Source organism: Prionailurus viverrinus, chromosome C1 (genome assembly GCF_022837055.1).
Source record: "Prionailurus viverrinus isolate Anna chromosome C1, UM_Priviv_1.0, whole genome shotgun sequence".
Lineage (NCBI taxonomy): Eukaryota > Metazoa > Chordata > Mammalia > Carnivora > Felidae > Prionailurus > Prionailurus viverrinus.
The window spans coordinates 68253078-68274968 of NC_062568.1; the positions used below are offsets into that span (position 1 = coordinate 68253078).

The window sequence follows — 21891 nt, forward strand, 5'->3', positions numbered from 1 at the left end:
ATTTTATCTTTGTACCTATCACAGAACAAATCTGCCCTCTGACTGGGAGGGACACAAATTACTGCAAAAAAGTCATCATAAGGGGTGTATAAACACCCTGAAGAATTGCCTCCCAACAAAATAAAAAGCTGATTTGGCTTTTCATGAAAACTGTGAGGTGTTGTGAAATGTAATTTTTTTCTTCTACCCACCCCCCTACCTTCACATGTCTCTGTCTAAAGTAGAACTGTCACTGGGGCACCTGGGTGGCTCAGTTGGTTAAGCGTCCGACTTCGGCTCAGGTCATGATCTCACGGTCCGTGAGTTCGAGCCCCGCATCGGGCTCTGTGCTGACACCTCACAGCCTGGAACCTGCTTCAGATTCTGTGTCTCCCTCTCTCTCTGACCCTCCCCCGTTCATGCTCTGTCTCTGTCTCAAAAATAAATAAACGTTAAAAAAAATTAAAAAAAAAATAAAGAACTGTCAGTTCTAAAAAGGTAAACAGCTAATAACACTAAACCTCTTACAATTAATTACTCTCAACTTCCAGAAGCTGAAAATGAAGGTAATTTTTAAAACTTGATAAAGTAAAAATGCAAATGAGTGAGTTTAACTTGTGTGTACAGTCTGGGACAAACAGATGAGCTTCATGATTGTGTTTCATATGAGATCGGCCAATAATATTTCCAATTTCAAAAATGTTTTACATATAAGATGGAATTTTCCCATTATTAAAATGAACATGTTTAAAAATTGTTCTTAGGAAATTTTCTGCTTAAATACATAACCAATAACAACAAGCCTTTTCTAAGGTTGTACGGTATATTACTATTCAGCAGTCCGAAATTCTCAAACTTTTAGAATCTAAGCTTGTTTAGAATAAACTCACCATTAGTTGCTGATTTATTTTAACCACACGATATTCTGTACTATAAATATTGGTTAAAGAATTTATAAAGAAAACCATTCCGTGTGGTCAAACAGTATGTGTGAATATTTTGGGTTGTAATAGATAACCTCTCTATTTGCTAAAGACTTGCATAAAGGTTACCAGAGGTTCTCCCACCCTAACAGAATAATTTCTTTCCAGAATCTCTAGGGCTGCGGAGTAAAGTGCTGAGGAAAATTGAAGAGCTCAGGACAGAGGTGAAAACCCTTTCTTCTGGAATTCCTGATGAATTTCTATGTCCAATAACTAGGGAGCTTATGAAAGATCCTGTCATTGCATCAGGTATGTGTGATGCTTTTGTAAGTTTGAGGGCGTGTTGTGTGCTAAATGAATAAATGATGTAGATAGTTTACAGAGGTTTGTTTAAATGTGGAAAGTTTTTTAAATCTGTTTTATAGCTCATAAGTTTTTTTAAGTCATTTAATCTGAAGTAAACTGTTGAACATTATATATTTCTTTTGTTTTTAAATGTTTATTTGAGGGAGTGTGTGTGAACCAGTTGGGAAGGGGTAGAGAGTGAGGGAGACACAGAATCTGAAGCAGGCTCCAGGCTCTGAGCTGTCAGCACAGAGCCTGACATGGGGCTCCAACTCATGAATGGTGAGACCATGACCTGAGCCGAAATCAGGAGTTAGATGCTCAACTCACTGAGCCACCTAGGTGCCCTGAACATTACATATTTCGTAATAAAACTGGATGGAGTAGGTTAGGACAAAAGGAATAAGTTTTACAAGCTTTACTTAAACTTGTGAAATGCGTGTTCGGTTACAAGAATGCAAGTTAAAATACTGTTTTTGAGATAGACTGTTGAGATCTCTTATGTTTATTTTGTCTACCATGAATTTAAACAACCTTACAGGAATAAGATTTAAAGATTATGAAGTTGCATCATTCCACATTAATTTCTAATCTTTGTCAATAGACATAGGCATACATACTTTATCTAGTTGTAATCAGTGAATCCATATTTTTTTTTATCTTTGTGTAAAATTTTATACACTTCTAAATATTGACTTAGCCTAAATAACTTTATTCCACTGTGGCTCTATGCTACATTTTGACTCTTACAAACACATACAAACACCAAACAGTAGAAATCTTTATTTTGTAAATATCATTGCACTGATATCTTAGTACTTATTTTTTTCTATTATTACCCATTACTTAGGGTTATTTTTATGGTATGTGTGCTCCAAAGCAGAATTAATCAATGAGAATATTTTATGAACATGAAAAAGAACAATTTTGACAGTTTTTGTTAGGATATTCAGTGGACATATGAAAAGTGTGTGGTCTTTCCCCATTGTATGGTCTTGGCATCCTTGTTGAAGATCATTTGACCACATATGTGAGGATTTATTTCTCGGTTATTTCATTCCATTGGTCTATATGTTTGTCTTAGTATAGTCAGTACCATACTATTTTGATTACTATAACTTTGTAATATGTTTTGAAATCAGCAAGTGTGAGGCCTCTGGCTTTGTTCTTTCTCAGGATTGTTTTAGCGCTTTAGAGTCCTTTGGGATTCCATGTGAATTTTAGTATGGATTTTTTTTCTATTTCTGTAAAAAGTGTCACTGGGATTTTGATGGAGGTTGTGTTGCATCTATAGATGACTTTGGGTAGTATGGAATTTTAACAACATTAACTCTTCCAATCCATGAATACAGGATGCCTTTCCATTTATTTGTGTCGTCTTTACTTCTTTCCACAATGTTTTGTAGGTTGCCAGGAATTTGTATAAAAGCTTGCCAGGAATTTGATGAGAATGGTGTTTAATCTATAGAGCAATTCAGAATCGACATTTCCAACTCATGAATATCACACAGCTCTCCATTTATTTAGGTCTTTATATTTCAGTCTATAGGTTTTGCCCATACTTTGCTAATACTGTCCTTAGGTATTTACTATTTTTATGACACTATAAATACTAGTTGTGGGGTGCTTCAGTGGCTCAGTCAATTAAGCATCTGACTCTTGATTTTCACTCAGGTCATGATCTCACATTTCATAAGGGTAGCCCATGTTGGGCTCTGCACTGACAGTGAGGAGCCTGCCTGGGATTCTCTCTCTCCCTCTCTCTGCTCCTCTCCCATGCATGTGCACATGCACACCCTCTCTCTCTCTATCAAAGATAAATAAACTTTTAAAAAAGTAGTTTTTAAAAATTTTCAATTCCCAATTCTTCATTGCTTGGTATTCCACAGTTGATTTGGTAGACTGACTTTGTATTCTGTGACCTTGCTTAGTTTATTGGTAATAATAGCTCTTTCATAGATTTTCTTCATACGTGATCATATCATCTGCAAGTAGGGTTTGTATTTCCAATTTGTATGCCTCCCTCTGTCCCCACCCCTTTTCCTGTTTCTTGTTACACTGGCTAGGATTTGCAGTGCAATGTTGAACAGAAGTGGTAAGAGTAGATAGTCATACCTTAATCTGCTCTTGGGCAGGGGGTGGGGGGAGCATTCAATCTTTAGCCATTAAGTATGATGTAAGCTGCCTTCTATCAAGTTAGAGAAGTTTTCTTCTATCTCTAATTGCTGAGAATATTTAAAATGTTTATCCACTGAAATAAGATGGTTTTTCTCCTTTATCCTGTATTATGATTGATTACTGTATTCGTTTCCTGTTGCTGCCATATCAAATCATCACAAAATTAGTGGCTTAGAACAACATTTCTGTAGGTCAGAGGCCCAGTACATTCTCACAGGCTAAAAAAATCAAGGTATTGGCATGTTCTGTTCCTTGCTGGTAGCTCTAGGGAAGAATCCATTTCTTACTCATTTAGGTTGTTGGTAGAATTCAGTACCCTGCGATTTTAGGACTGAGGCCTGTATGTTTTTGCTGGCTATAAGCTGAGGGCTGTTTCCAGCTGTGGTAGGCAGAATGTCCATGTCCTAGATCCCCAGGGCCTATGAATGTTACAAGGACAAAAGGGTTTTGTAGATGTGATTAAGGATCTTGAGATGGAAGCATCTCCTGTATTATCTGGGTAGACCCAGTGTAATCACAAGGATCCTTATAAGTGAAAGAGGGAAGCAGAAGAGTTGGGCAGAGAAGGAGATGTGACAACAGGATAGAGGTTATTATCTGATACCAGACAATGAGCTAAGGAATTTAGGCAGCCTCTAGAAGCTAATAAAGGCAAGGGAAGAGATTTTCTGTCCCCTGGAGCCTTTGGAGAGAATGCCACCCTGCTGACACCTTGATTTCAACCCAGTGAAACTGATGTCATATTTCTGATTTGCAGAACTGTAAGATAACAAATTGTGTTAAGCCACTAAGTTTGTAGTATTTTGTTCTAGAGACAACAGGAAACTAATACGCTGGCCTCTTGGACTGTTTCATTTCTTGGCTTGGGGCCTTTTTCCATCTTCAAACCTAGTGACAGTATCTTTCTTGTATCACATTGCATCTCTTTGACCCACCTTCCTACCTTCCTCTTTGGCTTTTAAGAACTCATGTGATACGATAATTTCCTGTCTTAAAATCAGCTTATTAGTGACCTTAATTCCTTTGCAACCTTAGTTCTCTTTTGCCATGTTAACGTAACACAGTCATAAGTTCCAATTAGGATGTGGACATATTTGTGAGTCATTATTCTACTTAACACAATTAGATTCATTGATTTTTTTTATTGTGATGATATACATATATATAAAACCATTTTAACAATTTTTGAGTGTACAATTCAGTGGTATTGAATTTGACTATTCTGTATACCTCATAGAAGTAGAATCATGGAATATTTGTCCTTTTGTGTTGACTTATTTTACTTAGTATAATGTCTTTGGGGTTCATGCACACTGTAGCATGTGTCACAATTGCTTTCCTTTTTAAAGCTGAAAAATATTTCATTGTGTGGATATACCATATTTGGTATATACACCCAGCCATGGACATTTGGGTTGTTACTCCCTTTTGGCTATTGTGAATAATGCCACCGTGAACATGAGTGTACAAATATCTGCTCAAGTCCCTGCCTTTAGTTCTTTTGGGTATATACCAAGAAGTGGAATTGTTAGGTCATATAGTAATTCTATATTTAATTTTTTGAGGAACCACCATACCATCTCCACAGGGCGGCACTATTTTACATTCTCACCAGCAGTGCACAAGGGTTCCAAGTTTTCTACATCCTTACCAGGACTTGTTATTTTCTGGTGTTTGTATTGTTTTATAATAGCCATCCCGATGGGTATGAGGTGGTATCTCATTGCGGTTTTGATTTACATTTCTCTAGTGATTAGGATGCTGACCTTCTTATGTATATTGACCATTTTATATGTCTTCTTTGGAGAAATGTCTATTTAAGTCCTTTGCCATTTTTCAATCTGTTTTTGTAGTTTAGTTATAGGAGTCATTTATGTATTCTGGATATCAATCCCTTATCAGATATGATTTAGAAATATATCTCCCATTCCACAGGTTGCCTTTTCACTTTGTTATAGGGCCCTTTGATACACAAAAGTTCTTAATTTTGATGAAGTCCAGTTTATTTTTTCTTTTGCTGCATGTGTTTTTGGCGTTATATTTGGGAAATCATTACCAAATCCAATGTCTTGAAGCATTCCCCTGAGTTTTATTATCTTTTGTATATGGTCTACTTATCCTTTTGTATGCAGATACTCACTTTACCAACCCCGTTTGTTAAAGAATGGTCTTGGCACCCTTGCTGAAAACACTTGACTATGTGGGGGTTTGCTTCTCTTATATTCTATTGGTCTACATAGCTGTCTTTATGCCAGGACCATACTGTTTTGATTACTGTAGCTTTGTATATAGTAACTTTTGAAATCAAGAAATGTGAGTCTTCCAACCTTTTTTTCTTCAGGATTGTTCTGGCTCTTTAGGATCTATTGCAATTCATACACAAAATGTCTTTGGGATTTTGAGAGGGATTGCAATGGGGATCACATGGACTCTGTAATTTCTTTAGGTAGTATGGGAATTTTAACCACTGTCTTCCAGTCCATGAGCACAGGATGCCTTTTTTGTTTAATTTCTTACAGCAATGTTCTGTAGTTTTCAGCATACAAGTCTTTCATCTCTTTAAGTTTATGACTAAGTAATTCTTTTTGATGCTATTTGTAAATAGAATTTTCTTAATTTCATTTTTGGATTCTTTATGGTCAGTGTGTGGAACCACAGCTGATTTTTATATGTTGATTTTTGTATCCTGCAGCTTTGCTGAATTGATTTCTTAGAACTTTCTTTTGGAATCTTTAGGGTTTGAATTATCTTCTTCACTTATTGCTGAATTTGACATGCTAATATTTCCAGCGTTGTTGTATCTGTGTTCTTAAGAGATACTGGAGTTTTCTTGCTTTATTATAGGAAAGTTTCTTTTAATTATAATTCCAAATCTAGCTTTTAATACATAATTTCATCAAATTAGATTTCTGAGTATTCTCTCTTCTCGGAGGTTTGCATTTTCTGTTACCTTAAAATATACTTGTTGGCATCATTTAATATATTTTTTGTTGAATTGTATCTCATTTGTTTTAATCTTGATTCTCTTTTTGTTTATAGTTGCATAGTATTTTTCTTTCAGTCTACTTTTAAAATAAACGTAGTGTACATCTTGATGTAACTTTACCTAAATTGAATCATAAAGTAGGTCTTTCTGGAGTTCTTAAGCTTCTGAAGCATTGTTTGATTTATCCATGTTGTTGTACAAAGCAGTAATTTGTTAACTTTTATGTGTCAATATACTATAAATTATCCATTCTGTCATTGTTACCTGCCATGAATCTTTATTCATGTTTTTTGGTGAACACACATATGCATCGTTATTGGGTATATTCCATAGAGTAGATATGCACAGGTTATTATCCAGAGTGGTTGAAACAGCTTTACCCCCCCCCAGCAGTGTATAAGAATTATAGTTCCTCCATAGCCTTCTATTTGGTATTGCCTGTATCTTCCACATGCAGTTCTAAAAAATGACAGGTCTGTACACTTGGTCCCGTTACCCCAGTGCCAACATTTTGCAAAATGATATATCACAAGTAGGATATGAACACTGATGCAATCTACCAAGCTTATTTAGATTTCCCAGCTCCATGTAATGTGTATTAAGTTCTATAAGTTTGTCCCTTTTGGAAGTTTGAGCATCGGCCACCAGTCAAGACAGAACAGCTCCAAACCTACACACCTTCTTTTGTCTTTTTCTAACTATATCCATCACCTGCCTGCTCTCTCCTCATTCTGTTCTCCCATTTCTTTCAAAAAATTTTTTTAAACATTTATTTTTGAGAGACAGAACACGAGTTGGGGAGGGGCAGAGAGAGAGGGAAACACAGAATCTGAAGCAGGCTCCAGGCTCTGAGCTGTCAGCACAGAGCCCGACATGGGGCTTGAACCCACGAACCATGAGATCATGACCTGAGCTGAAGTTGGACACTTAACTGACTGAGCCAACCAGGCACCCCTCTATTCTCCATTTCTAAACTTTGTCATTTCAAAAGTACCTTAAGAATGGAATCATATAGTAAATAACATTTGGGGATTAGGTTTTTTCAATTAGCATTATCCAGGGAGAGTTGCCATTCATTTATTTTTAGTCTTCCTGTGTTGCTTTTAGAGGTGTTCCCTGTGGAAAACATACAAAAACATACATATAGTTGAAGTTGAATTAAAATCTCAGTCTTCATCTTTAGTGGAATTGAACTGATGGCTTTATATTGTGATTGATAAATTTGGGCTAATTCCTGCCAACATATTTCCACTTGATTCTGCTTTCTTCTAGCTCGTTTCCCCCCCCTTCTTTCCTGAATTTTTCTGACTTAATCACATCCTTTTTGGTGTTTTTCCCTTGATGTTTCAGAAGGCCTCTATACCTTATCTGTTAAACTAACTGCCTCAGAAGCATTCTTACAGAGTATTTTTAAAAAGCAGCATGCAGGGGCTCCTGGGTGGCTCAGTCGGTTAAAAGTCCAACTTTGGCTCAGGTCACGATCTCGCGGTCCGTTGAGTTCGAGCCCCGCATCAGGCTCTGGGCTGATGGCTCGGAGCCTGCTTCCGATTCTGTGTCTCCCTCACTCTCTGCCCCTCCCCCATTCATGCTCTGTCTCAACAATAAATAAATGCTAAAAATTTTTATTTTTAAAGCAGCATGTGATTGGTGAAAAACAAGCAATAGAGAAATATATATTTTGAAAATGTGGAGGCTTTGATATATCCATCCAGATATTTTTCTATTTATAATTTCATCCTGTGACAAAGCAATATGATACAATCTTTTAAAAAATTGCTTTCATTTACTTAATATATCAGAGAGTATTTCATGTTAGTATATTCAGAACTACCTCATTCTCAACTACAGGATGTATTTCATGGCATGACTGTGCCATAAAGTTTTCCAAGTAATTCTGTAGAAAAAATCCTTAGTCATGTAGTATATACAGGTACACTTATTTAAATGTAACTATTGGATAAAAATCTTAATATTGATAGGTACTGCCATACTTTAATTATGCTCATCTTTCATTCTTTTTAAAAATTGGCTTGCCCAATTTTTGCCCATTCAGACCTCCTAATGAATTTTAGAATCATCGTATTAAACAAAAGAAAATCTAATTTACATTATTATTAGAATTACAGAAACCTAAAATCAAACAATTTGGGGGTGGAGTGGGTAGTAGAAATGAAAACATTACACTAGTCAGGTATTCCTGACAATGCTTTTGAACAGTAATTATACACAATTAGCTGTGTGAGTATTAAATACTTCAGAAGATATTGTTTCTTAGGTTCATTCCTTAGAAATATTCAGAGCTTGTATCTGTTTTCACTTTCTGATGTTTGTGGGATCCTAATTCTGTTCTTCATTGTCTGAGTATTCAGTCAAGTATTACCTGCGGAATTTCAGAGCAGGAAGAGGGCATTTAGCTCCAGAGAGGTGTTGGAGAGCAACAGGGGACAGAGCAAGCTTTTTTCTTGGACAAAGACAATATAAATTCAAAGCCCAGGCCAGTTAGCTAATATTTTTCACTTGAACTTGGAAGTCAGCTATACATGTAAAAAGATGGTTCCTTTTTGTCACATTTCTAAGTATAATGTAGCAAGAAATATAAGGGCTCACTTAATCTGCTTTGTTACCAGAAATAGAAGTCTAAGAAACAAATCTTAAAAAGGTATTACTACTTTGGTATTTTACCAGAACCTCTTCATCTGAGTGTATTAAATTATTAAATAAAGTTTTGTGAGTGGAACTTATTAAATATTGCTTACCTCTTAGAACTAGCTGGTACAGTTCTTGATTTGTCAACTTGATATCCTAATTTATAGCAAAAGTCAAATGGTACCATTTGGACAAAAAATATTTTATTGAAGGTTTTAAAATTTAAGTCAGTTTTAAAAAGTAGTAAAAATAAGCAAACTTAGTTAATACTGAATATGTACATATATTCTTTTAAATATTGTCATTTGTCCCCCTGGCAACATGTTTGATTTCAAATAAGCTAACTCTAATTGTAGTAAACTTCATGCATGAATTTTTCAAAGAAACCAGGAGTGTCATTAATACAAATTATAAGCTGCAAATGTTTTTAGTTATAATAATGCTTCAGTGACTTTTCATTTATGCATGAAAGGCTCTATGTATATGTGTGGGTGGGGATGTGGCCTTTGCTTTGTAGCTCTAATAATCCCTCTGCTCTGGGATGAACTTCAGGAAAATAGTTTGAAACCTTATTAGCAATGCTATAGATCCAACCCAAATTCCTGATTTTCCTATTTATCAAGTATTTGTTACCAGTAGAAAACTCTTGGTATTATAAAATAGTGATTCATTAGAATAACCATGAAAAGCTGATATTGAACTTTAGGGTAAACTATGGCCAGTGTAACTGACTTAGTTACAGTAGGAAGCCTGTACTTCCATAGACTGAATGATTTGACATGTTACACACTACTACCACCCAAGCAGGCAAGGAAAAATTATTCAGCTAAGAAAATTCAATTAAAGGTGACAAAACACCGTGTGATAACATTTTCTAACAGTGCAGATAAAATATATATTAAAAGTGGAGAGTAGAGAATATGAAAAATTGAATATGCTCACTGATTATTAACTGATGGAAAACGTATTTGAAGTTTTGAGTACTACTTACTATAAAGAACCAGTGGATGCTAATAGTATTCTTGGTCTCTTTTTAAAAGATATTAGTGTAGGGGTACCTGGATGGCTCAGTCGGTTGAGTGTCTGACTTCGTCTCAGGTCATGATCTCACGGTCCATGGGTTTGAGCCCCACAGGGGGCTCTGTGCTGACAGCTCAGAGCCTGCTTTGGATTCTGTGTCTCCTACTTTCTCTGTCCCTCCCTGGCCTATGCATGAGTTCTCTCTCTCTCTCAAAAATAAACATTAAAAAAAAAAAAGATATTAGTGTAAAGGTAACCAAAAAATCAAAAATACAAACCTCCCTAAGCATTAAAATTGGTGAAACTAGCTCCTATAGTGAAAGTTTATTTATGTGATAGATAAAAAGAATGATAAGTATTACCAATTTATTGCTCAGTAATTCTACCAGTGGATTTAATTCCTCCCTAAAGAGAAAAAAGATTTGACATTAGCTAACAAAGCATAATCCAACCTAAAAGCAAGGATTCAGAGAGGGTAGAAATAAAAGGATAGGCAAAAATGACACAGTTGCAAGTAAAAGTAAAGAAGGGTTACATACTTGTCTGCAAACATAGACCTCAGACCAAAAAACAAATTTTTAAGACACACAAAGATACCATGTGATATTGAAGATCAAAGCTCTCAGTGAAGATAACCATTATGCAGTCTCAAACAGCAACAACTTTCTTAAAGTAGAAACTACAGTGTGCGGAAAAAGCACAGTAATAGGCTTGATCGTATCTCTCAGTTGAAAATAGATCTGTGTATCAAACCCTGAATGTTCAAAATAGAAAGTACACTTTTTAAAACAGGTATGGGACATTCATAAATATTAGCCATATTTAAGCACCGAACACTATCACTACCAGAAGTAACACAAACAGCATTATCTCTCCACAATGGAACATAACTAAGAAATTAATAACAAAAGTGGGCCTCTTTCATCTGGAAGGTCAAAAACATTCTATTATCAGATTTATGTAGCCTTGTGACATATGAATTAGCTGTTAATTAACTCATAAATGTTCCACATCGTAATAATATTAACATGCACATCATTTATCAGTAATAGGCCAGCGTGATGGTACTACATAAGATTGAGGTTCATTATACTCAATTTTTTTTGGTTTTGTTTTTAAGTCGGCTTCATGCCCAGCATGGAGCCTAACACAGGGCTTGAACTCACAACCCTGAGATAAAGACCTGAGTGGAGACCAAGAGTCAGACGCTTAAACAGCTGAGCCACCCAGGTACCCCCATTATACTCAGATTTTTATAAATAAAAATTGAATACGTTTTCCTGTCAAACTATTCCTACAATTCAACAGTAAGACAAATAATCCAATTAAAAAATAGGCAAAGGATTTGAATAGACCTTTCTTCATAAGAGATCTACAAGCGGTCAATAAGTATTAGATGTCCAATATCATCATGGAAATGAAAATCAAAACCACATTTAGATACCACTTGACACCTACGGCAAAAACTAGAACCTAACATGTGTTGGAAGCATGTGCAGAAATATTGCTGATGGAAATGTAAAATGGTACAGCTGTTGTTGAAAACCGGCACTTCCTCAAAAAGCTAAACACAGTCACCATGTCTAGCAATTGTAGATCTACATCTGAGAGAATTGAAAACATTCATACACAAAGTTTACGTGAATACTCACAGCCTTATTGATATGCCAAAACATGGAAATAACCCAAATGTCCCATCACTGAATAAATGAATAAAATGTGATATGCCCATACAATGGAATACTGATCAGCTAGAAGGACAAATACTTCTACATGCTACATGGATGAACCTTGGAAACATGCTAAGTGAAAGAAGCCAGAAACCAAAGACTACATATTGTATGATCCTATTTATAGGAAATGTCCAAAATAGGCAAATCTACAGAGACAGAAAGTAGATGAGTGGTTGCCAAGAGAGGGAAGAGTGAATGCTAAGGGGTACAGGATTTTTCTGAGTGATGAAAATGTTTCAAAGTTAGTATAATTCAAAGTTAAGCAATCATCACCACCAAGAACCATTAAATTGTATACTAAAAAAGGATGGATTGTATACTAAAAAAGGGTGTGTAAATTATATCTTAAAAAGGCAGTAACAGTATCTACAGAAAGCATGTACCATCTCTAGGACTCTGGGGAACACAAGCAAGTTGAGGTTATCAGAACCTCACATAGGTCTCTCAGAACCAGAGTTCAGGCCTTTAAAGAAGGGGTACTACCCAACTGGTGCCTCTAAAGGGGTAGGATAGGACAAATTTGGGCATACACCTACAAAGAAGCAAGCAAAAAAATCTGGAGAGTATAACCAACTACCCCTGCCAGATGAAGGGCCATGGCCCAGCACAACAGTGATAGGAGATTTCACTCTAGAAGATTCCTATTGCAAGATCTAACAAGGAGTCAACTGACAAAAGCAGAAATGTGGTTTGCATTATCCTGGCTCCAGCATGCTGAATCCCCAGTATTGTGCATGAATTTGGAGCTTAGCGACAATAGCTTAATAAGTCTAATCAGCATTTAGCAAGTTAAATCAAAGAGGAATCAATAGCCTTTCACTTGTGTGTAAATATATGTAAACAAAAAGCAGTTAAAAGGCATAACATTGCCACAACATGGGACTGAGAGTATATTATGCTAAGTGAAGTCAGACAAAGAAAGACAAATATATGATTTCAGTTGTATGTGGAATCTAAAAAGAAATAATAAAAAGCAGAAACAGATCCATAAATACAGGGAATAAACTCATGATTGCCAGAATGGAGGGGGGTAGGGGAATGGGCAAAATTGGTGAAGGGGAACAGGGATACAGGCTTCCACTTCTGGAATAAGTCAGGGGGATATAAGGTACGGTATAGGGAATATAGCCAAGAGTATTGTAATACCATTGTATGATGACCAATGGTAGCTACACTTGTGAGCATAGCACAATATACAGACTTATCAAATCAGTATGTTGTACAGCTGAGACTAATGTAACATTGTGTGTCAATTTCAATAAAAAAAAAATAACAGAGGACAATGTACCAGATCAACATAAAGAAGACTATAACACATCCCTACAAAGTAAACTTGGAACAAATGGAAAGCATACCCCACTAATTTGAAGATACAGTGTCAGCAAGATGCCACTATTAGATATTTTTCCTAGTGATACAGATGACGATGATAGATTCCATTGGAAGGACCACACAACAAATAACCTAGAAAATAAAACAGTATTGCTTAGTCCTATCAAATATTAAAACATGTTTTAAGCCTCTATATAACACAGTACGAGATTGGCACATGAATAAACAGAATGGAAATACTTTTTTTTTTAATCGAGGAATTGATATAAGTGCATTTGGAAATCATTTAGTGAATGATAAAAATGGCGTATGTTAAGTCAGTGGTAATAAATACTTTTAACAAGTGGTATTCTTACAACATAATAACCATATGGAAAAGGGTAAAACTGGCTTCATCTCTTATACTGTACATGTAAATTTCAAATGGATTAAACAAGTCCCAGAAGAAAATGCAGATAAATTCCTTGATAATCTGGAAATAGAGACATTTCCTAACCTGGACTCAAAATCCAAGAGAAATCTCTGAAAAACTGATGAAGTGCCAATATTCCAAAGGTACAAAAAATATTCATGGAATACCAATCCTTCTCAAACTTCCAAAAACTAGAAAAGGAGGGAGCACTTCCAGACTCATTTTATAAGGGCAACATTACCCCAATAGCAAAACCAGACAAGGACATTACAAGAAAATTACAGACCAATATCCCTGATGAACATAGATGTAAAATTCCTCAATTTTAGCAAATAAAATTCAATACATTAAAAGGGTTACACACCATGATCAAGTGGGACTTATTCCAAGGATGCAAGAATGGTTCAACCTCTGTAAATCACCATCATATATCACATTGACAAAAATGAAGAATAAAAAATCCTATCTTGATGCAGAAAAAGCCTTTGACAAAATCCAACATTCATTTATGATAAAAGCACTCAACAAAATGGGTACAGAGGGAATGTACTTCAACATAATAAAGGCCATATAGGACAAGCCCACAGCTAGTATCAGTGTCAGCAGTGAAAAGTTGAAATCTTTTCCACTAAGATTGGGAATAAGCCTAGTCTCATTACTTTTATTCAACATAGTACTGGAAGTCATAGCTAGAGCAGTTAGGTGAAGCAAAGCACAAAGACAAGACATCCAAATTGGAAAGGAAGAAGTAAGATGATCTCTGCAGATGACATGTTTTTATACATGGAAAAGTGTAAAGACTCCACAAAAACACCGTTAGAACTAATCAAATTAAAGTATTAGGATACAAAATTAATACACAGAAATTTGTTGCATTTCTGTACACTAGTAACAAGCTGTCAGAAATTAATACTCCCATTTACAACTAAATAAAAAAGATACCTAGGAATAAATTTAACCAAGGAGGTAAATAATCTATAGACTGAAAATTATAATATATTGAGAAAAGAAAGTGAAGAATACATGAAGAAATGGAAAGACATGGATTGAAAGAACATTGTTAAAATGTCTATACTACCCAAAGCAATCTATAGATTCAGTGTAATCTCTATCAAAATTCCAATGGCATTTTTCACAAAAATAGAGCAAACAATCCTAAAATTTGTGTGGAAGCACAGAAGACCTTGAATAGCCAAAGAAATCTTAATGAAAAAGCTGGAGGCATCACATTTCCTGATTTTAGACTATATTACAAAGCTATATATAGCATCCAAACAGTATGGTGTTGGCATAAAAACAGACATATAACAGAATAGAGAGCCCAGAAATAAACCCACACATATATGATCATTAATCTACAACTAAGGAGCCAGGAATATACAATGGGGAAAGGATGGTTTCTTCAATAATTGGCGCTAGGAAAACATGAGCCGTGTCGTGTGCAAATAGAATGAAATGGGACCTTACACCATATACAAAATCAACTCCAAATGGATTAAAGACAGTGTAAGACATGAAGCCAAAAAACTCCCAGAAGAAACATAGGTGGTAAGCTCCTTGATATCTGGCTTGGCAATGATTTTTTTTTTTTTTTGATTCCACACTGAAAGCAAAGGGAACAAAAGCAAAAATAAGTGGGACTACATCAAACTGAAAAGCTTCTGCACAGCAAAAGAAACCATCAGCAAAGTGAAAAGGCAGCCTACAAAATGGGGGAAAATACTTACAAATCACGTATCTGATAAAGATTAATATCCAAAATATATAAAGAACTCCTATAACTCAATAGCAAAAAATGAATAAAAGAGGAGCAGAGGATCTAAATGTACATTTTTCCAAAGATGACCTACAGAGGGTCAGCAAGTACATGAAAAGGTGCTCAACATTACTAATCATCAGGGAATTACAAAACCACAATGAGCAGTCACCTCACACCTGTTAGAAATGCTTATTTAAAAAAAAAAAAAGTCTGGGATTGTGATGCTTCCTGAGTAATATTGAAGACGACCAAAGCGGGAGGCACCACAATCCCAGACTTCAGCCTCTACTACAAAGCTGTAGTCATCAAGACAGCATGGTATTGGCACAAAAATAGACACATAGACCAATGGAATAGAATAGACTCCAGAATTGGACCCACAGAAGTGTGGCCAACTAATCTTTGACAAAGCAGGAAAGAATATCCAATGGAAAAAAAACAGTCTCTTTAACAAATGGTGCTGGGAGAACTGGACAGCAACATGCAGAAGAATGAAATTAGACCACTTTCTTACACCATTCACAAAAATAAACTCAAAATGGATGAAGGACCTGAATGTGAGACAGGAAACCATCAAAACCCTAGAAGAGAAAGCAGGAAAAAACCTCTCTGACCTCAGCTGCAGCTATTTCTTACTTGACACATCTCCAAAGGCAAGGGAATTAAAAGCAAAAATGAACTATTGGGACCTCGTGAAGATAAAAAGCTTCTGCATTACAAAGGAAACAATCGACAAAACTAAAAGGCAACCGGCGGAATGGGAAAAGATATTTGCAAATGACGTATCAGACCAAGGGTTTAGTACCCAAAATCTGTAAGAACTCACCAAACTCTACACCCAAAAAACAAATAATCCAGTGAAGAAATGGGCAGAAAACATGAACAGACACTTCTCTAAAGAAGACATCCGGATGGCCAACAGGCACATGAAAAGATGCTCAACGTCACTCCACATCAGGGAAATACAAATCAAAATCACACTGAGCTATCACCTCATGCCAGTCAGAGTGGCTAAAATGAACAAATCAGGAGACTATAGATGCTGGAGAGGATGTGGAGAGACGGGAACCCTCTTGCACTGTTGGTGGGAATGCAAATTGGTGCAGCCACTCTGGAAAAGTGTGGAGGTTCCTCAAAAAATTAAAAATAGATCTACCCTATGACCCAGCAATAGCACTGCTAGGAATTTACCCAAGGGATACAGGAGACGATGCATAGGGGCACTTGTACCCCAATGTTTATAGCAGCACTTTGAACAATAGCCAAATTATGGAAAGAGGCTAAATGTCCATCAACTGATGAATGGATAAAGAAATTATGGTTTATATACACAATGGAATACTACTTGGCAATGAGAAAGAATGAAATACGGCCTTTTGTAGCAACGTGGATGGAACTGGAGAGTATTATACTAAGTGAAATAAGTCATACCGAGAAAGACAGATACCATATGTTTTCACTCTTATGTGGATCCTGAGAAACTTAACAGAACACCATGGGGGTGGGGAAGGGGGGGGGGGGAAAGAGGGAGGGAGGCAAACCATAAGAGACTCTTAAAAACTGAGAATAAACTGAGGGTTGATGGGGGGTGGGAGGGAAAATTGGGTGATGGGCATTGAGGGCACCTGTTGGGATGAGCACTGGAAACCAACTTGACAATAAATTTCATATTTAAATAAATAAATGAATAAATAAATAAAAACACCAAAAAGAGACCAAGGGATAGAGAATACAGTAACTATGGGTCCACATTCTCTCAAGGGAGGCAGAATAAAAAAAATAAAATATATAAAAATAAAAAATATAGTGTTGGTGAGGATGTGGAGAAAAGGGAACTCTTATGCACTGTTTTGTTGGAATGTAAGTTGGTGCAATCACTATGAAAAATATGGAGATTTCCCCCCCCAAAATTAAAAATAGAACTACCTTATGATCCAGCAATCCCCTTCTGGGTATTTATTCAAAGGAAGCAAGTCACTAACTTGAAAAGATGTCTGTACCTCCACATTCATTGCCAATATTTAGAATAGCTAAGACATAATAACCCAAGTGTCCACCAGTGGATGAATATATGAAGAAAATATATATGTACACAATGGAATGTAACTCAGCCATAAAAAAAAAAAAATCCTGACATTTGTGCCATCATGGATAGACCTTTGAGGGCATTGTGCTAAGTAAAATAAGTCAGAGAAAGAGACCCATTGATCTCACTTACATGTAGAATCTAAGACAAAACACTGAATTCATGGATATGGAGAACAAATTGGCCCCCTACCCCCCATCTCTGACAACCACTGAAATGTGAAGGTAGTCAAAAGACACAAACTTCCAGTTATAACATGAGCAGTCCTAGGGATATAATGTACAGCATGGTGACTATAGTTAATAATACTGTATTGTATATTAGAAACTTGCTAAGATTTTTAAAAATTGAAGTCTACCTGACACAGTTTGTGAGGCATAGTGATTGCAACAACTGTATGCATTCATTATGCTCTGCTTACCACAAATGTATGTAATATATATTAAACATAATGTATATATTATAATGTATTACATATATATTATATAATGTATATACTATACAAAATGTATAGTATATACATTATATACATTTGTGGTAAGTAGAGCATAATGCTATACCATATATAATATATACTATATTCCCTGTGCTGTACCTTTCATCCCCATGACTTATTCATTCCTTAACTGGAAGCCTGTACCTTCCTCTCCCCTTTAACCGTAACAGAAATCTTAAAAGTCTCCCATCACAAGAAAAAGGAAAAAATTGTACATCATGATGGATGTTTATGAGACCTATAGTGATCATTGCACAATATAGTGAAGAATTATTGTGCATCTGAAACTAATGTCAATTATATCTTAATGTTTAAAAAGGAAAAAATCCTCCTAAGTCAAGGTCAACTCGATGGAAAAAATGGGCCAAAACCAAAAATATTAACAGTTCACAGGACAAAGAAAAGCAAATGGCTCTTAAATGTAAAAAAAAAAAAAAAAAAAATTCTAGCTCCCTCAAAATAAAGCTACCTGACATCCTATAGCAGTGTTCGTGAGAGACTGGTAAAAATCCGATTTGACAACATATTCTTTTGATGAAGCTCTTGGGGGAAAAAGCATTCTTATTAATGTTGCTAGCGAAATTATATATACTCTTATCTAGTGAATATCTAGCAAAATTACGTATACCCTGTAATGCAGCAGTCCTACTTCTGGAATCTCTCCAAAAACAAGACTGTCCATCGCAGCACTATTTGTACAAGGCAAAGGTTGGAAACAACAGAGATGCCCATCAATGCCTCCATATAGTCCACCCATACAGTGGACTACCGTGGGGGGAGGGGAGGAATAAAAAAGCAAGTTACAGTTAAGTGAAAACGAAGCAGGTACAAAGTAGTGCACAGTAGGCTAGCTCTCATGTAAGAATGTTTGTATTGTGTGTACACATACAGTTGCTTATATTTTCAAAAAACAAAAGGATAAACAGAAGTGTACATAGTTCCCTGTATGGGAAGGCAGGGAACAGGTGTTGAACAGAGACTGATTAGACTCCTCCGAATGCACCTTCTTTTATAGTTTTTACTTGGAATTCACTTAAGTGTTTTACAGAGATAAATCATGAAAGACAAACCAATCTAAAAAGTGAGAGGATAAAGAGGGAAGCAAATGAACATAGTTGTATGTCAAAGTGGTGACATAATGAAATGGAAGAATTTTTTTTACCCCAGTGATTTCCACAGTATTTCAGTTAGAAGCCCTACCGGATCTATTTTTGGTGACACAAAGAGCGAGAAAGAAATCCGCAATTTCTTTCAGTCTTATGTTAGCAATATATTGGCACTGTTAGTTTGAAACTGTTGTACGCATCATAAATTAAAGCAAATAAATGTGTAAATGTAATTAGGAAGGAAGATTTTGTGAAAGAGCTAAAAGTATATACATATATAAAAACAAAGCTTTACCTTTGCTATACATATAAAGAATTTTGCACAGATGTGGTACTAAGCACATGGATTAGCCAGTGGAATTTTTTTTTTAAATCACAAATCCCTTTACTGTCAAGTCCTTAGTGGGGTGAGTTTTATAATCTCTTGGTATCTGGTTCCCTGAGTTTTCAGTATGTCAGGGTTTTGCTGAGTTACTCCTAAGGCTCTTCTCTTTAGCCATATTAATTTTCACACGTCGCTAACAGCTCTAATGAAGCCATTTATCATCACCACCACTCACCTTTCCCTGGCTCTTTTCCTTTCTTCCTTTCTGCCATATCTGAATTTTGGACAGGGTCTTTTTTTCTTTAATACTTTTTGTGTTCAAAATTATCCGTAAAATATTGACACTATTCAAGGTAATTTATACAATCTCAATGCATCTTATAAGGAATATTTAGGGTGTTGTGGCAGAAGTATTTTAGGAGTAGTGATACAAGACTCCCACTTAAATCACAGTGATGGCCTTGGCAGTGGAGCTGATATACCCAACTCATTTTAGTAAATCCCAGCCTCCCGAAATTGCAAATAATTTGTGTTTTTTTTTTTTTTAGATGGCTATTCATATGAAAAGGAAGCAATGGAAAATTGGATCAGCAAAAAGAAACGTACAAGTCCCATGACAAATCTTGTTCTTCCTTCAGTGGTACTTACACCAAACAGGACTCTGAAAATGGCCATTAGCCGATGGCTGGAGACACATCAAAAATAAAATAGTTTATATTGTATATATTTTTCAGTGATCTCATTTGAATGATTTCAAGGTAAATACTAATCAGATATTAAAGCAAAACAGGAGAAAAGTGAATTTACTTACCTGTAAAAACTTATTCTTTGAATTATATGGACAAAATAACATATCTGACCTCCTTTCCTACTATAAAAGCCTTTTTTGTACGTGAAAGATATCTTAATCTGTGGAGAAATAAAGTTTTACTTTGACTTAAAATTGCAATACGCAAAATTGATTCTTGCTAGATGTAGGTCATATTCTCATTAAAACCAAACATCAGAATAACCTAGAATATAACATTAAAATCCTAGTTAATAGCCATTAATTTGATAACTCTTTGGAATCCTTCTAGAGAGAATTTGTAGCAAAATAACTAGATTTATGACTAAACTGGGAAAATCACCTGGACATGTTTAATGAGCAGGTTTATTGCATTCTAAATTTGCAAGGTGGCAGTGATTTTTCCCTGCAGTCCAAACCTGTGTACAAGTTAGATGGAATCAATTATCATGAATATGTCAAGTTGACTTTGTTGAAATAAAGTACTAAATTGGCCTCCTTTTTAAAGTTTAGAATCCTTAAAGTTCTCATATATCCTAAGCTAAGGTAACTATACATTTTTACACAATACGTTATTTTTTTTTCAACGTTTATTTATTTTGGGGACAGAGAGAGAGCATGAACAGGGGAGGGGCAGAGAGAGAGGGAGACACAGAATCGGAAACAGGCTCCAGGCTCTGAGCCATCAGCCCAGAGCCTGATGCGGGGCTCGAACTCACAAACCGCGAGATCGTGACCTGGCTGAAGTCCGACGCTTAACCGACTGCGCCACCCAGGCGCCCCAATACGTTGATATTGAATACAACATCCTGATAAGCATTCACAAGAAGAAAACTTCCAGTTCACAGAGCTGAGGTGGTATTGACTTCACATACCTTTTGTAAGTTGTTTCCCAGAATGAAAGCTATTAGTGGGAAGGCTGGTCAGAACTCAACTGGAACCAAGGCAGGAACCAAGATTCTGTGTTTGCCCCCAAAACCCTCATTTTAGCTGTTCTAAAATTCAAAAACTCAGAAATGAGAGGGGAAGAGTGATGTAATTATGTATATATTCTTTTCCTATATTTTATAAATTTACAGCTAATATGCTACATGTTTACAGACGTGGAAAGCTTAGCTACCACAAAAATCTCCCAATTATCTTTTAACTGCTTTGTAAAATTTCTGTCATCCTAATGTATTACTGAATTTTATTTCCTTTGTGTCATAGCTGGGATTTACAATCTGTGATTCTACAAGAGGATTTTCTTTTTCATACCACCCATGCTGCTTACATTCGAGTGAAGACCAAAAAAAAGTTGGAACAGGCATTAGGTGCTTTTCTATTGTATTCTATAGAGAAAGTATGTTAACCTAATTTTAACAAAAGATTTTAATTCCTAGAGTCCACTAATGGGCCAAATATTTGTTTTGGTAGACTTATTTTCCAAAGGAGGCACACTGGTTTTTTACATAAAAATTACTAAAAATTACTGACGTCATTGATAGAAAACACAATAAAAGACTGGTTATCTCTTAAATGTGTTAAAGGTGATTTTCTTTTCTACATTTCACCATCATGGTTTCCTGTGGCTGAGAACTAAGATGCCAGTAACTTACTAAAGTGAAGTACTTCTAGTCATGTACGCAAACCAAAGCCAGACAGCGCCTCCTCCCCGCTCCCACACCAAAATCCAAACCCATCCACAGGAAGGGACACCACAAGGCCCCTCGGCTACACTCCCAGACCCAACTGTTCACTCAGGTGTTCGTGGGAGCAGCGCTCACTGGCTCTCAGAA

The 21891-nt window shown here is 35.9% G+C and overlaps 1 protein-coding gene across 8 annotated transcripts in view; it reads left to right on the forward strand.

Moving 5' to 3' along the window:
- Positions 1-20269, forward strand: part of WDSUB1 (WD repeat, sterile alpha motif and U-box domain containing 1) — a 51135-nt gene extending 30866 nt beyond the window's left edge. For all 8 annotated transcript variants that reach the window (XM_047870187.1, XM_047870188.1, XM_047870192.1 and 5 more), the window contains 2 exons: positions 1071-1211; positions 19875-20269. In XM_047870187.1, coding sequence (XP_047726143.1) covers positions 1071-1211; positions 19875-20032 — 299 coding nt within the window. In that variant the 3' untranslated portion in view covers positions 20033-20269. The remainder of the gene's footprint in view (positions 1-1070; positions 1212-19874) is intronic.
- Positions 20270-21891: the final 1622 nt, after the last annotated feature.